At 54.9% G+C, this 14,161-nt stretch overlaps 1 protein-coding gene across 1 annotated transcript in view; it reads left to right on the forward strand.

The window, feature by feature from the left end:
• Positions 1-1,365: 1,365 nt before the first annotated feature.
• Positions 1,366-14,161, forward strand: part of MB21D2 (Mab-21 domain containing 2) — a 68,793-nt gene continuing 55,997 nt past the window's right edge. The window contains exon 1 of the mRNA XM_083442264.1: positions 1,366-1,850. Coding sequence (XP_083298390.1) covers positions 1,586-1,850 — 265 coding nt within the window. The 5' untranslated portion in view covers positions 1,366-1,585. The remainder of the gene's footprint in view (positions 1,851-14,161) is intronic.

Below are 14,161 nucleotides of genomic sequence, written 5' to 3' on the forward strand. Positions count from 1 at the left end.
AGCCGAATGATGTTCACAAATTTATCTGGGCAGCCAATTTTCAGAAGGACAGTTCACAGGCCATTATGATTTAAAGATTGTCTTCCATAAACACGGTCTTAACAATGAGTCCATAAGTGACTGTGGAGGCCAATTCTGGATCCACACATCTTTCCACAGTGGGGACATTGGTTCCCGAGCAGGAGTTGATCACGGTGAGGGTTTGCCAAGCATGCCTTCCTCCCTTGCGTCCTGAGTTTGAGTGTCTTCAAAGTGTCTTCAAACCTTTGGTCAAGGCTGTTCTCCAACTGGAGCGTTTGCAGGCCAGTGTTTCCCAGTTGTCAGTGTTTATACTACATTTTTAATGATTTGCCTTGAGACAATCTTCAAACCTCTTTTGTTGATCACCAGCATTACGCTTTCCATTTTTAAGTTGGGAATAGAGTAGCTGCTTTGGAAGAGGAGGAGGGTGTCAGCTACACAGAACACTGCTATCCACACTTGACCAGGCCAAAGAGTTCTGTGTAGCTTTTCAGATTTCTCTGCCAATAAAACAAAACATATCAATTAATTTCGTTGATGAAGCAGATGTGTATGGGACTTAATGGGAAAAGATGCGTAAAATCCAGCACCAAAGGAACATTTTTGCAGCGGCCAGTGGCAGACTTGGTTGGCGGCCAAACTGTTGCCTCGGAATAAATCATGTTCATTTCAGAGCTACAGGCCAGAGTGTGTCCCTTTGGCCTTAAAGTGCACCCAGCCGCGATGAGACGCAAATCAAAGTCGGCGCGAACCGAAACAGGCCCACCGGCGTGGCAGCTGCCTCCGGGGTCAACAGAGACCCTGAGCCAGCTGAGCAGAAGCCTCTTCCTCAAGGCAGAGGCGCGCCTGGACTCCCTTGCGCCCTTGCCAGAGCCGGGAAGCGCGAGTTTTGCGCCCCCCTCGGGCTGCGCCTTTGGCGAGGTCCAACCTGGCCAGCCCCTCGGTGCGCCCCGGCCTCCAGGCTTCTTTTACGGTGGAACGGATCCTGCGCCGCCCCCAAAGCTCCTGACAACCTCCCTCCCCCCGGCGGCGAGGGGTCCTGCCCCGCGGCGAAGCTTCCCGGGTGCGCTCGGGCGCGCGGCGTCGAAGCGCTCTGCGTGGCTCGGCAGCCGCCGCCTGTGCCTAGGCTGCCCGGGCGCGCGGGGCGGCGCCGGTTGGAGCTGCCGGCGTTGCCGCGCGCGGTGTGGGCGGCGGCGGCGGCGAGGCTGGGCCGGGCCCGGGAGCGCGCAGAGCAGCCTTGGCAGCGCGCCCACTGGGAGCGCCGTTGCTGGGATTCCCGGTCGGGCGTCCCGGCGGCGCTGCAGCCGCGCTCGCTCGCGCGCTCCCGGGCGCCGGGATCCGGGGCGGAGGAGGAGGAGGAGGAGAAGGAGGAGCCGCCGCGGGGCGGGCAGCCGGCGAGCGCCAGGCCCGGCCTGCCTGCCTGCCTGGCTGCTGCTGCTGCTGCCTGGGCGCTGGCGCTGGCGGCGTCTGCTCCCGGTTGCGCGGCGCCTGGCGGTCCGGCTGGCGGCGGGCGCGGCTGCTGGGTGCGCTGCGTCTGCTGCTGCTCCTCCTGGCCGGCGCGAAGATGGCCGCTCCGCCGCTGGCCGCCAAGGCCGGCTCGGGCGCCGCGCCTGGCCCGGGCCGGGCTCCCTCCTCGGCGTCGTCGGGCGGCTCGTCGCTGTCCGCGGCCGCGGCCGCCGCCTTCCCGGAGCTGGACTTCCGCTCGGGCGCCCGCGTCGAGGAGCTCAACCGGCTCATCCAGGAGTTCACGCGCCACGACCAGCGCGAGTACGACGACCAGCGCGCGCTCGAGATCCACACCGCCAAGGACTTCATCTTCTCCATGCTGGGTAAGGCGGCGGCAGCGCGCTCCCCTTGCCCGGCGGCCGGGACCAGTTGCTGCGCGCCGCTTCCCGGAGGCTCCCGCGGGCGGAGGGGCGGCCAAGCCCCCAGACGGGCGCGGCTTCGGGGGCGCCGGACTGCCCTTCTTCGCCGGGGAAGTGGCGATGGTCCTTCGGGGCGGACAGCGGGGCTGGAGCCCCGTTTCGGGTTAATGGAAATAGGGTGGGGGGGGGGGAGAGGAAGAATGCAAGGACCCCGACTTGTCGGTGCGGGGGCGGGGGTAGTTCTGGGCGTGATCCTGTCCCCCTCCGTATGAGGCTGGGCCCTGGGGGCTTGCAGGGAGTCTGGCACCTGTCGCACTCTTGCCTGCAGCCCCTGAATCAGAATTACGCCCCCCCCCATTCCCAGTAGAGCATGCTCCCAGAAGCCAGGATGCCACCCTGCTCACCAGTCCTCCTCCCTCCCTCCCAAAGCCGTGGGTAGCTTGGCAGAAATGCCCGGGGGGGGGGGACACCGCTGGGCAAAGCCTCGTGCTCCTCCCGGCTCCTGGTCCAGCTGCGGAGGAAGGGCAGCCCTTGAAGGCAGCCCGGGGGACGGAGCCGGGGGTCCCTCTCTGCAACGGGCGAGGAAGCAGGAGCGAGCGGGGAAAGCAGCCTCCCTCCCCGGCAGCCCCACTTTCCCTCCGCTGATTATTTCCGAGAACCCGCCCCGTTCACCTCGGCGGCGAGGCCAGGGCTGTGGCTCCCCCCCGCCCCCCGCCCGTCAGCTGAGACAAAGGGCAGAGAGGGAGAGGGGGGGCGCCTCACTCCCGCCGGTGCGCAAGAACAGCGCTCCCACCCTGGGCAAACGGGGAGCCTTCAGGCCACGGGTGCTTTCCACCCGGCTCAGCTGGCGGGGTTGTGTGGGGAAGGGGGAGGGCCCCACCTCCTCCTCTCGTAATTATGAAGTCTGAAATGTATTGGAATGGACATAAATCACTGCTGGAGCGTGTTGCAGGCCGAGCAGTGAGTCAAGGCGAGTCCCCTGGGATCGCCCTCCTCTCCCTCTTAGCGCTGCGTGAAACTGTAAGATTTAATCCTGGCTGGAGCAAAAGACCGCTTCTTTGGTTTTGCTTTTGAAGAGGGCTTTGCAAAGCCAGGGAACTAAGCCCTGCTCCTCTAGCCTAAGGTGGCTGTTGCATTGCACAGGCCTCAATGCTGGCGGCGTTTGGTCCTAGCTCTCAGCTGTGGTTCCGTGATGGAGCTGCAGGTTGAGCAGGTGCCCCCTTCCCCCTCCTCTGGCCTGGCCGTCAGGAGGAGGTTGGAAGCTTTCCTTTCCGTCCCTGTTCTTCATTAACTGCCCTCTAGCATCGCGGACAAACTACACAAACTTCAGGTTATTCAAAGGAACAAAGGTCACAGTGAGGCTCAGTTCCTCCACGCAAACATCCATTTCTCACTCTGCAAATGTGGAAGGATATATTCAGCAACTTTGGGAAACACGCAAGGTTTAACCTTTTTTTTTGAGGGGGTGGTCTTCCCTTTCAAACAAAATGACCACGGGTTGGGCCAGTCTTTATTTTCAGCCAGTAAATGAGGCTAGCCACCCTTCTCCTCCAGAAATGTTCCTGAGAGTGGAGCTAAGCTTCTAGTCACCTTGTGGCTGTTCCGGAGGAGTGTTGTGGGTGGGGGTCGGTGGGCACAGGCTAAAATGGACAGGGGGAGAGTCTGAGGCTCAGGCACGTCACACTGAACTGTAGTTTAGTGTAGCCCCTGGACCCAGCCTTTTGAGCCACAGGGTCCCAGAACAGCCACGAGCTTTCAGTCCCAGGGAAGCCTAGTGTGGCCTGCTATCTATGGGGCCTTTGTGAAGACTTGATAGGATTAGTGATCTCTTGGTGATGATCCTGTTGCTAAGGTGCTCACAGGACGCTTGTTTGCTGCTTCCTGTCTTTATGTTATTTTTTAAATAATAATTTTTATTGAGTTTTCCATATTTAATTACATTTCATTACACAGATCTATAACATAAAGCATTGCTCCAACAAGAGCACTGACTTCCCTCCCTCCCTCTTTCGGACTTCCCAACATCTTTTAGCAATGCTTCCTGTCTTTCTGGCCTTGCTAGGCTCCAAGTTACAGATGCCAAGCAGTTAAAGGTAACGGGACCCCTGACCATTAGGTCCAGTCGCGGACAACTCTGGGGTTGCGGCACTCATCTCGCTTTATTGGCCGAGGGAGCCGGCGTACAGCTTCCGGGTCATGTGCCCAGCAGGACTAAGCCGCTTCTGGCGAACCAGAGCACGGAAACGCCGTTTACCTTCCCGCCGGAGCGCTACCTATTTATCTACTTGCACTTTGATGTGCTTTTGAACTGCTAGATTGGCAGGAGCAGGGACCGAGCAACGGGAGCTCACCCCGTCAACGGGATTCAAACCGCCGACCTTCTGATCGGCAAGTCCTAGGCTCTGTGGTTTAACCCACAGTGCCACCCGTTCCCTGTTAATTTCTGGTGTGGAGGCCCCAGACCCTTTCCCTTCTGTCACTGATCTCATTCCTGCCCTGGCTTGGCTTCTGCTGCCAGTACTGGGGGAGGATCTGCCCTACGTATAGCACAGGGCCTTTGATCGGGAAGCAGATGCGCCTGGCCGCAGAGGGTACTTCCTGCCGCCCTCACTCCGACTTGGCACTGGCCAGAGCGTAACACTCCCTGGCGCTCAGCCTGCAAACCAAACCACATCTCAGCTCCTGACGATGACCCCTTTCGTTCCAGCTTGGCTGTAACTGGCTGGCTGGGCAGTGAGCTAGTAGCCTGTCTGCAAGGCTGCGTCAAAGGGTTTCTGTCGCTCTGGGGTGGGAGTGCTTGAATTCCTCCCCAAGCCTTAGAAGCCAATCAAACCTTGGGGATGTTTTTGGAGCCCCGGCTGCCTCCCCCTGGCCCTTAGCAGATTCAGTGAAGGACCAGGCAGCCACACTAAATCCAGGGTTGTGGGGCAGACCCCCAAGTGCTGCTCCTTTCAGCACTGCTTGATAACATGAGAAGCCCCTGAGCATGCAGAAGGAGTGGCCCACATTTTCATGATTTAATCAGAAACACTTATATACTGCTTAGTATTAAAAAAAGTTAATCTCTTAAGTCGTGACTTCTTATAACACTTTGGCCTGTGTCTGGGTGAACCGGGGGCAGCAGGGACCAGTCAGAGATGGCTTCTGTAGGGAAGGTTGCCATGTTCAACTGTGACTTTCTGTGAGGAGTGGCTACCTTAGCGAAGTGGTTCCCAGGTGAGGACTTTGTCGGCTTCATTAGTAAGCTGGTAAAACTGGGAGCCCCTCTCCAGGGGTGTCTGTGTGATGTGCCGAGGAGAGACCATCTGGCTCTAAGGTCCACAAGCTTCATTGCTTGTTTGCCAGCATGTGAGAAGCAAGAGGCCTGAGAGCTAGTTTAGGGCAGGGTCTCACGCCCCTTCAAGGCGTCTCAGGTTTGGGGGTGCCTCTGGGTATTCTGCTGCTCCCTAGATGCCCAGATGGCTGTGGAGGCCCGAGGCTCTTTCTCTCACTGCACCAGCTCTCCAGGTGCAGGATCAGCCCTTTGCCACTTGTGCCCTGGCAATATCTGCATAACCTGCCTCCAGCAACAGGACTGCTTTTGGAAATGCTTTGGGGACAGGCATGTGGTCCAGAATTCAACCGCAAGAGCTATTCTCAGCACGTGAAGCATTACTACTCTGATATCGGATCAACTTGGCTCCAGTTTTGGGACTGGTTCAAAGGGCTGTTACTTAAAGCCCAAAATATCTGAAGGGTGGTAGGACGCTATGCAAGGCAGGGCCTTCTCAGTAGCGGCACCGAGATGGCGCAGCTTCTTGCCAAGGGATGTCCGTCTGTCTTCCTTGCTGATGGGTTTGAGCCGACAAGTTAAAATGTTTCCATTGGGTCTTTGAAGAAGAGGACAGATAGAAATGAAAGGGCTGGAAGCAGTTTTAAGATGTAGCTGTCTCTGCACAGCTTGGCTAAAGGTCGTTTCCTGTGGCAGTTGTAGCAAATGGAACTTCCAGCCCTGCTCAGGTGAACTTGCCTGTCATTCAGTAGCTAAGAACGTGCCCTGCGGGGGCACAAATTCTCCAGCAACAGTAGAAGGGCTGGATGTTTCTGCCACACCTTCGCTGTTTGCAAAGGCTGGGCGTGTTCCCCGTAATCTTTACGTGACTCTTCTTGTCCTGGCTAGACTTGCTCCAGGAGGAAACCGCCAAGGGTTCCTGGAGAAGCCTATGTTAGCAACTCTCTTCTTTAAAGGAAGACTCGCTCCCGCTTGATAGAGAGCTTAGCTGGCGAGTGTCCGCAGGATTAGAACCTTCTTGGGGCAACTGAACTGGCTGGCTCAGAGGAACCCCTAGGATTGCAGCAGTACAAATAGGAACCCCTTCGAAAATAAAACCCTAAGCGAGCAACCCCCTCCCCCAAAGGACCCACCTGAACTGAGCATGCTCAGTGGCTGCAGAACACTGAGCTTCTGTTTGGGAGGGGGAGAGAAGCATGAGGGAAACAGAAGGGAGTAAGAGAACAGCAATGCTTCTGGAAACTGCAAGAGGGGAGAGTGTTATTGTGCTCAGGTCCTGCTTACTGGTTTCTGGCTGTGAGACAAGGGGTCCTGGCCTAGATGGGCCCCCTCTGGCCTGATCCTGCAGGCAGACTCTTCTAATGTTCTCAGGATGCCTGGCCAGCCGGCTCCCTAAACAGGAGCTCTCCGTTGGCTGCCTTTCCCACTTGAAATCTAATATTCCCCAAATCATGCCTTTACAGAAAGGTCTAGGCATGTGCTTGGCAATGGCACATAATTATATATCTACAAATGGTAACTAGGATACCGTTCATGGTGGTTCTCCATCTCTCTCCTTCTCCTCCCCACCCCCACTCCCACCCCGCCCTGCGGAAAAGCCTGATAGGATTCTGCATGAGCTCACACTAGAAAGGAAGAGCCGTTCCGTACAGTAGGCACAGTGTTAATGAACTTGAAGCACTTCCTTTTTGCAATCCAGCTGTGCATCTTTCTCATCACTGGCTTCCTCCTTCTCTCTAAATGCTGGAGCTCAGAAAAGGCAGGGAAAGTTCCACAAGGAAGGATAAGAGTTATTAGAAGCAGCCTTGTAAGATGAATGACCAAAGCCGCGTCCCGGCCCCCCGGCTGCCCGAAGGAGTTTTCGGAAAGACTCCCAAGGGATTCCTAGGAGGGTCCCTTATGTCTCTTAGGAATCCCCCACCCCCCTCTGGCCTCTCCTTTCATCAGCGACCCCAAAGGTATCTCCCTTTCTGGTTGGTGGTACAGTGGGGTGTGCGCTTTGCGGGCGCTCTCGTCTCTTCGCAAGGGGCTGCAGAGGTGGCGGTGGCTGGATGAGCCTGGAGAAAAGAGCTTATGGAAGTGACCTAGTTATTGTGTTATCTTATCGCAGATAATCTCTCTCCGCCCCCCACCCCACCCCGCCATGGTTTCTCTGCTCTGCCTTCGCAATTGGAGGCAGAAGCGCTCCCAAGTACCAGTTGCTAGAAATCGCAGGAAAGGAGAGTTGCTCTTGTGCTTGAATTCTGCTTGCTTGTTTCCCATCGGGGGCATCTGGGTGGCCCCTGGGAGACGGGCCGTGGGTCAGATCCTGCAGGTGGTTCTTGTTATGCCATGGAAGACAAGGCTGTTATTCGTGGAGGAGAAGGCTGCCAGTGGCCTTGGCTCTGCTCTGCGGGAGGCAACAAGGCTTTTCCCGAGTGCCACTCGCTGGGAGACGCAGGAGGGCAAAGTTTGGGTCCCGCTTGCAGGTTTCCCATAATAAGCACCTGTGGGAGCAGGATGCTGGGTTGGTCCAGCTGGATTGGCCTGATCCAGCAGCGCTCTTCTGGTTTTCTTAGAGAGCATATGGATTGCCACAGTGGCGACGGGGGAGAAACTATCTGGCTGCTTCCCATAGTTCCAAAGTCAGGATTTTCACCAGGAAATCCTTCCTGGATCAAATGCTCACCCTCTGTGTCTGATCCAGAGTCCTCTTTAAAAGGAGTAAGTGTCAGGTGGTCCAGTAGCGATACTGTTCTTCGTTCTGTATTGGGGACCAGAAACTCCGCTCCACAGAGGTGCTAGCCAAGGGGTTGCGATGAGCTTTGCGCTGCAACAGTTTTCTGACCTGTGGAACATCCGGCTGCAGATAAGAGTGTTTGTGTTGCTTGTAGTGGGGGCTATTGCTCGGTAGCTGGCTGAGAGTGAGCAAACCATATCAAGGACGCTCTCTCTCTCTCTCTCTTTCCAGTCAAGCAGGGTATAACTTCCATGAAATAATTTTTCGCTCTATAAGACGCACCAGACCACAAGATGCACCTAGTTTTGGGAGGAGGAAAACAAAAATATATATATATTCTGAATCTCAGAAGCCAGAACAGCAAGAGGGATCGCTGCACAGCGAAAGCAGTGATCCCTCTTGCTGTTCTGGCTTCTGGGATAGCTGCGCAGCCTGCATTCGCTCCATAAGACGCACACACATTTCCCCTTACTTTTTAGGAGGGAAAAGGTGAGTCTTATAGAGTAAAAAAACTGTAATTAAAATAAAACCAATGAAGCATTTGTTCTCCCTCATCCCTATTGCTGTCACTTCTGCAGCTGCCCATCAATTCTTAGTTTTATTTATTTAAATGTTTGTAAGCACATAAGACGAGCCGGCTGGATCAGGCCAATGTTCCTGGAGAGCCAGGAGCTCACAGCTCTTTAGAAATACCCTCGTCTCTCCCAGGCCCCCATCCCCAATTCCACACTGGTGCACAGGGAGAAAGGGGGCAATTCAGGTACGGGCTCCACCTATGATTTGCGGTTCATGTTTAGGTTACTCTCCAAAATCTGAAAACTTCCCCACGAGCCTGAAATGAGTTGAAAGGGTCTCTAGCGCACAACAGAGACCCTGGGATTCTGATGTGCTTTGCCTCTCAGTAAGGGATTGTGGAATTTGGGACGCAGGTGGTGCTGTGGGTTAAACCACAGAGCCTAGGACTTGCCAATCAGAAGGTTGGTGGTTCGAATCCCCGCAACAGGGTGAGCTCCCATTGCTCAGTCCCTGCTTCTGCCAACCTAGCAGTTCAAAAGCGCATCAAAGAGCAAGTAGATAAATAGGTACCGCTCCAGCGGGAAGGTAAAGGGTGTTTCCATGCGCTGCTCTGGTTCGCCAGAAGCGGCTTAGTCCTGCTGGCCACATGACCCGGAAGCTGTACGCCGGCTCCCTCGGCCAGTAAAGCGAGATGAGCGCCGCAACCCCAGAGTCGGCCACGACTGGACCTAACGGTCAGGGGTCCCTTTACCTTTAAGGGGTTGTGGAAACATGGCGGCAGGTCACTTGCGTGCACAGTGGAGTTCCCGCATGCACCATGGTGAGGAAAACACCTTGCCAGCAGCAAGCCAAGCGCTTCTGAATCTCGCCGTGTGTCAACAAGCCTTTGGTCTTGTACCTCGATTGTTACGGCAGACTCTGTCGCTTGTTTGGCCTGTCTGCTGGTGAAGTCGTGATTTTAATCCTTTGCGACGTGCCCCTTCTGGGTGTCTCAGCACATCGCTCTAATTTCCATCAGTTTGACAGGGACCCGAGCCATGGGGGTGTGTGTGTGTCCCGGGGGGTCTGGCACCCGGAGACGGATGGCGTGGTACTTCTTTGGACCGTCACTGCTGCCCCCTGATGAATGGAGCTGCGCAGCTTAGCCTGGCGCACTGCTGGGTCTTGTGCTCTTTCCAGCAGGCAAAGGTGGCAGGAGGGAGCTATGTGCCAGCCAGACAATAAATCGAAGTTTTGCTGGGGGGGGAGGCACAGCCCCTGTTGCCACAGGTTTCCCTGTGGATTATGCAGCGCTTGAGCAAGTAGACTAGAAACTGAGCAATTGCCGCATCTTTCGCCGTGATTCCTGCATGTCCGGGGGTTGGGCTGGATGACCCCTGGGGTCCCTTACAATGCTGCAGTGCAGTTCTGTGGATCTACACCTTGTGCATTGAGTCCCCCCGCCCCCAATGCTCATCGCATGGCAAGCGGCGCATGTGAGCTCTTGCAGGTAGAATCGCACTTCCGGTGCTTCTCAAAAGGAGGTGTGCATTTCAGCTCTACCTCTCCTTTAAATCAGAACTGGTGAAGGCGGTGAAGGTCCTGTGTGAGTGCCTGGAGGCAGTTGGAGGATGGATGGCGGCTAACAGATTGAGGTTGAATCCTGACAAGACAGAAGTACTGTTTTTGGGGGACAGGGGGCGGATGGGTGTGGGGGACTCACTGGTCCTGAATGGGGCAATTGTGCCCCTGAAGGACCAGGTGTGCAGCCTGGGAGTCATTCTGGACTCACAGCTGTCCTTGGAGGCACAGGTCAATTCTGTGTCCAGGGCAGCTGTCCACCAGCTCCATCTGGTGTGCTGGATGAGACCCTGCCTGCCTATAGACTGTCTCGCTAGAGTGGCGCATGCTCTGGTTAGCTCCCGCTTGGACTACTGCCATGTGCTCTACGTGGGGCTACCTTTGAAGGTGACCCGGAAACTGCAATTAATCCAGAATGCGGTAGCTAGACTGGTGACTGGGAGCGGCCGCCAAGACCACATAACACCAGTCCTGAGAGATCTGCATTGGCTCCCAGTACGTTTCCAAGCACAATTCAAAGTGTTGGTGCTGACCTTTAAAACCCTAAATGGCCTCGGCCCAGTAGACCTGAAGGAGCGTCTCTGCCCCCATCGTTAAGCCTGGACACTGAGGTCCAGCGCCGAGGGCCTTCTGGTGGTTCCCTCACTGAGAGAAGCGAGGTGACAGAGAACCAGGCAGAGGGCCTTCTTGGTGGTGGCGCCTGCCCTCTGGGATGCCCTCCTGTCAGATGTCAAGGGAATAAGCAGCTATCCTATTTTTAAAAGACATCTGAAGGCAGCCCTGTTCAGGGAAGCTTTTAATATTTAAAGCTGTATTGTTTTTAACACTCAATTGAGAGCCGCCCAGAGTGGCTGGGGAAACTCCGCCAGAGGGGCAGGGTATAAATAAAAAATTATTATTATTCTAATTATTATTGTGTGGTGTTGCAATGCGCTTGAATGTGTGAAGTGGCCCTCTGAGAAAATAATAAGTTGCAGAGTTGGGAGGGACCCCTGAGGGACATCTAGCTCAACCCCCTGCAAGGCAGGAGTCACAGCGAAAGAATCCCTGACAGGTGGCCTCTGCTTTGAAGCCTCCTATGCAGGGGAGAGTCCACCGCCTTCTGAGGGCGTCTAGGAGAGACCAGAGGAGGTTTATGGGACCCTTGCATGGATTCACCCTATGCCTGCAGCAGAATTCTCTCCCTCGCTCCTTCTTCCCTTGGACCCAGCTCCACTGGGGAGGTGCTGGCCCTGGAGAAATCTCCGGGGCCACCTTGCCTGGGTTCCAGAAAGGCACATTTTGGTTCTCAGCAACTTAAACATTTTCCCTGTTCTGCGCTTAAACAATCCTGGCTTTTTTTTGTGTGTGTGTCTGTACTTGCCCACAGGGATTGGGAGGGAGAATGCTGTGATTTTTCTCTTCTCCAAAGGAGCCTGGGGTACAGTCCCTGTTTGTCTCCCCAGGGCTTTTGTGGGGAGTGTGCTGAGACAGTACAAGGCTGTCCTTGGCAGTTAGCAAACGTTCTTTGCTCGCTAGCCTTGTCTATCCACGTGGCAGGTCTGGCTGATTGACGGGGATTTATCTCCCCCGACTGGAGGCCAGGAATCTCTTGCACAGAGCTGACTGTTTCTTAAACGTGGGCCTGAAGGTGCTGCACATGGGTAGCTCTTGGGTCTTCGGTTAAAGCCCCATTTCTTCCCGTTTTATGGATGGGTAAGTTGAGGCACAAACTCTTCTTCCCGTAAAGCCCCCTTCTGCATCTTATGGTGGCCACCTAACTGGGAACTAAGGTTGGAATTCGCAGCGCTGGGTTCAGTGTTTGGTGTTTTTTATTTGGGTAGGGCAGCAGTTTTGGTGTACTTTGGTCGGTAGAAGCTTAGTAACCAGTTCAGCCGTGGCGCATCTGGAAACACGTAAATGATTATTCAAAGTGCAATGCTAGTTTGCGTATGCCATGACACACTGTCAGGGTGCAGCGATGCCTTGGTGCAAGGTGACAAAATGTTCTAGTCAGATAAGGTTACCGCACATGCAGGAAAATTGAGCATAGGCCAGTGGTGTGGACTGGGGTGGGTGGAGAGGAATTTAAGGAAACCATGGTAGATTATTATTATTATGATTCAGAACCTTATAAGCTCCAGATTAAGAAGCCCTGCATGATCTGACATGCCAGAGTCCCACCTTTAAGCTGTGATACAGAGGTTTTGCAGCTCTCTGCGTTGTCTGAAACTCTGCAAACTGCTGAAGAACCCCTTACAGAAGTGTCTTTCCCCATAGTGAACGCGCTTCAGTCTCAGGGTGAGCAAGGCGTGTCCTGGCTCTTTAGATCAGAGGTTTGTCAAGGTGAGGGTCTCCTCACCAACAAAGGCCATTTCAGAGAGTGGAGTTGCTTTGCCACTTTGACGTTGACATTCGTGGAAGAGGGCCTGCAGAGGACTACTAGACATGATGGCTGCGCTCGGCCTCCAGTCGGAGGCAGCAATCCTTCATAAAATTATAGAGTTGCACAAATGGAAGGGACCCTGAGGGTCATCTAGTCCAACCCCCTGCAATGCAGGACTCTCAGCTGAAGCATCCAAGACAGATGGCCAACTAACCTCTTCTTAAAAGTCTTCAAGGAAGGAGAGTCTGCCACCTTCTAAGGAAGCCCGCTCCACTGTTGAACAGCTCTTGCTGTCAGAAAGTTCTTCCTGATGTTTAGTCGGAATCTCCTTTCTTGTAAGTTGAAGCCATGGGTTCGAGTCCTACCCTCCAGAGCAGGAGAAAACAAGCTTGCTTCCTCTTCCATGTGACAGCTCTTGAGATATTTGATGATGGCCCTCGTTGTTGTTGTTGTTTAGTCTTTTAGTCGTGTCCGACTCTTTGTGACCCCCTGGACCAGAGCACGCCAGGCACTCCTGTCTTTCACTGCCTCCCGCAGTTTGGTCAGACTCATGTTTGTAGCTTCAAGAAAACTGTCCCACCATCTCGTCCTCTGTCGTCCCCTTCTCCTTGTGCCCTCCATCTTTCCCAACATCAGGGTCTTTTCCAGGGAGTCTTCTCTTCTCCTGAGGTGGCCAAAGTCTTGGAGCTTCAGCTTCAGGATCTGTCCGTCCAGTGAGCACTCAGGGCTGATTTCCTTCAGAATGGAGAGGTATGATCTCCTTGCAGTCCATGGGACTCTCAAGAGTCTCCTCCAGCACCACAATTCAAAAGCATCCATTCTTTGGCGATCAGCCTTCTTTATGGTCCAGCTCTCACTTCCATACATCACTACTGGGAAAACCAGAGCTTTAACTATACGGACCTTTGTTGGCAAGGTGGTGTCTCTGCTTTTTAAGATGCTGTCTAGGTTTGCCATTGCCTTTCTCCCAGATGGCCCTCATATCTCCTCTCAATTGTGTCTTCTCCAGGCTAAACATACCTTGATCATCTTGGTTTGCCCTCCTCTGTACACCTTCCAGCTTGTCGACATCCTTCTGAAATTGTGGCGCCCAGAACTGGCAGAATAGTGCTTCAGAGTACGAGTTGCTGGAAGCCACAGGAGGGGAGAGGGCTCCTGTGGCATGATGCATTTGGGGTGTGGCCAGCGAGTACACCCCAATATCAGGGTTTGGGGAGCTTCTCTTGTTTTTAGGAGGTTTTGTTTTAGTCCGGGGGGGCCGGCAGACCCCCTTGGTGTGTGGTTCGGTCTGGTCTACCAGGCTGGGTCTTCCAGCTGTCTCCTGTTCCGTCCTTCCCAACAGCACTCTAATCTCTGACAAAGTGGCGAACAGATTAAGCCCTGGAGACACTTGAGTTCAAGGGCCGCTGGATTGGCAGTTTGGGGGTGGCTGGAGCAGGCGGGGAGGAGGGGGCTGGAGTGGAGCAAGCCTTTTCTGTAACTGAGCCGCCGTCGCAGAGTAAACACGACCTGCATTTCCATTCAGGATTTTGTTCTCTCTCGCATATGGAAGGAAAGGCGGCCAGCTCAGCTCAGTGACTCTTTCTCGGTTTGGCAGGGGGAAAGACCAGGCGTGCCACGCTGAGACAGGAGCAGGCGCCGCTGAGCCGCAAGGGGAGCGATGACAGCTCCCTAGGAGGGCCTGGGCTCTGCGGGTCGACGGTCTGGCTCCTGTCTCTGCTCCAGGGATGATGGAGAAGCATCCCCAGGAAGGACCATGGCTGGACATCCAGGAGGGCTCAGAAGCGGAAATGGTGCCGGGTCAATCGCTGCTCTGATTTTGTGAGCATACAGGGCGGAAAGTC

This window comes from Podarcis tiliguerta (genome assembly GCF_965153285.1).
Source record: "Podarcis tiliguerta genome assembly, chromosome: 5".
Taxonomy (NCBI): Eukaryota; Metazoa; Chordata; class Lepidosauria; order Squamata; family Lacertidae; genus Podarcis; species Podarcis tiliguerta.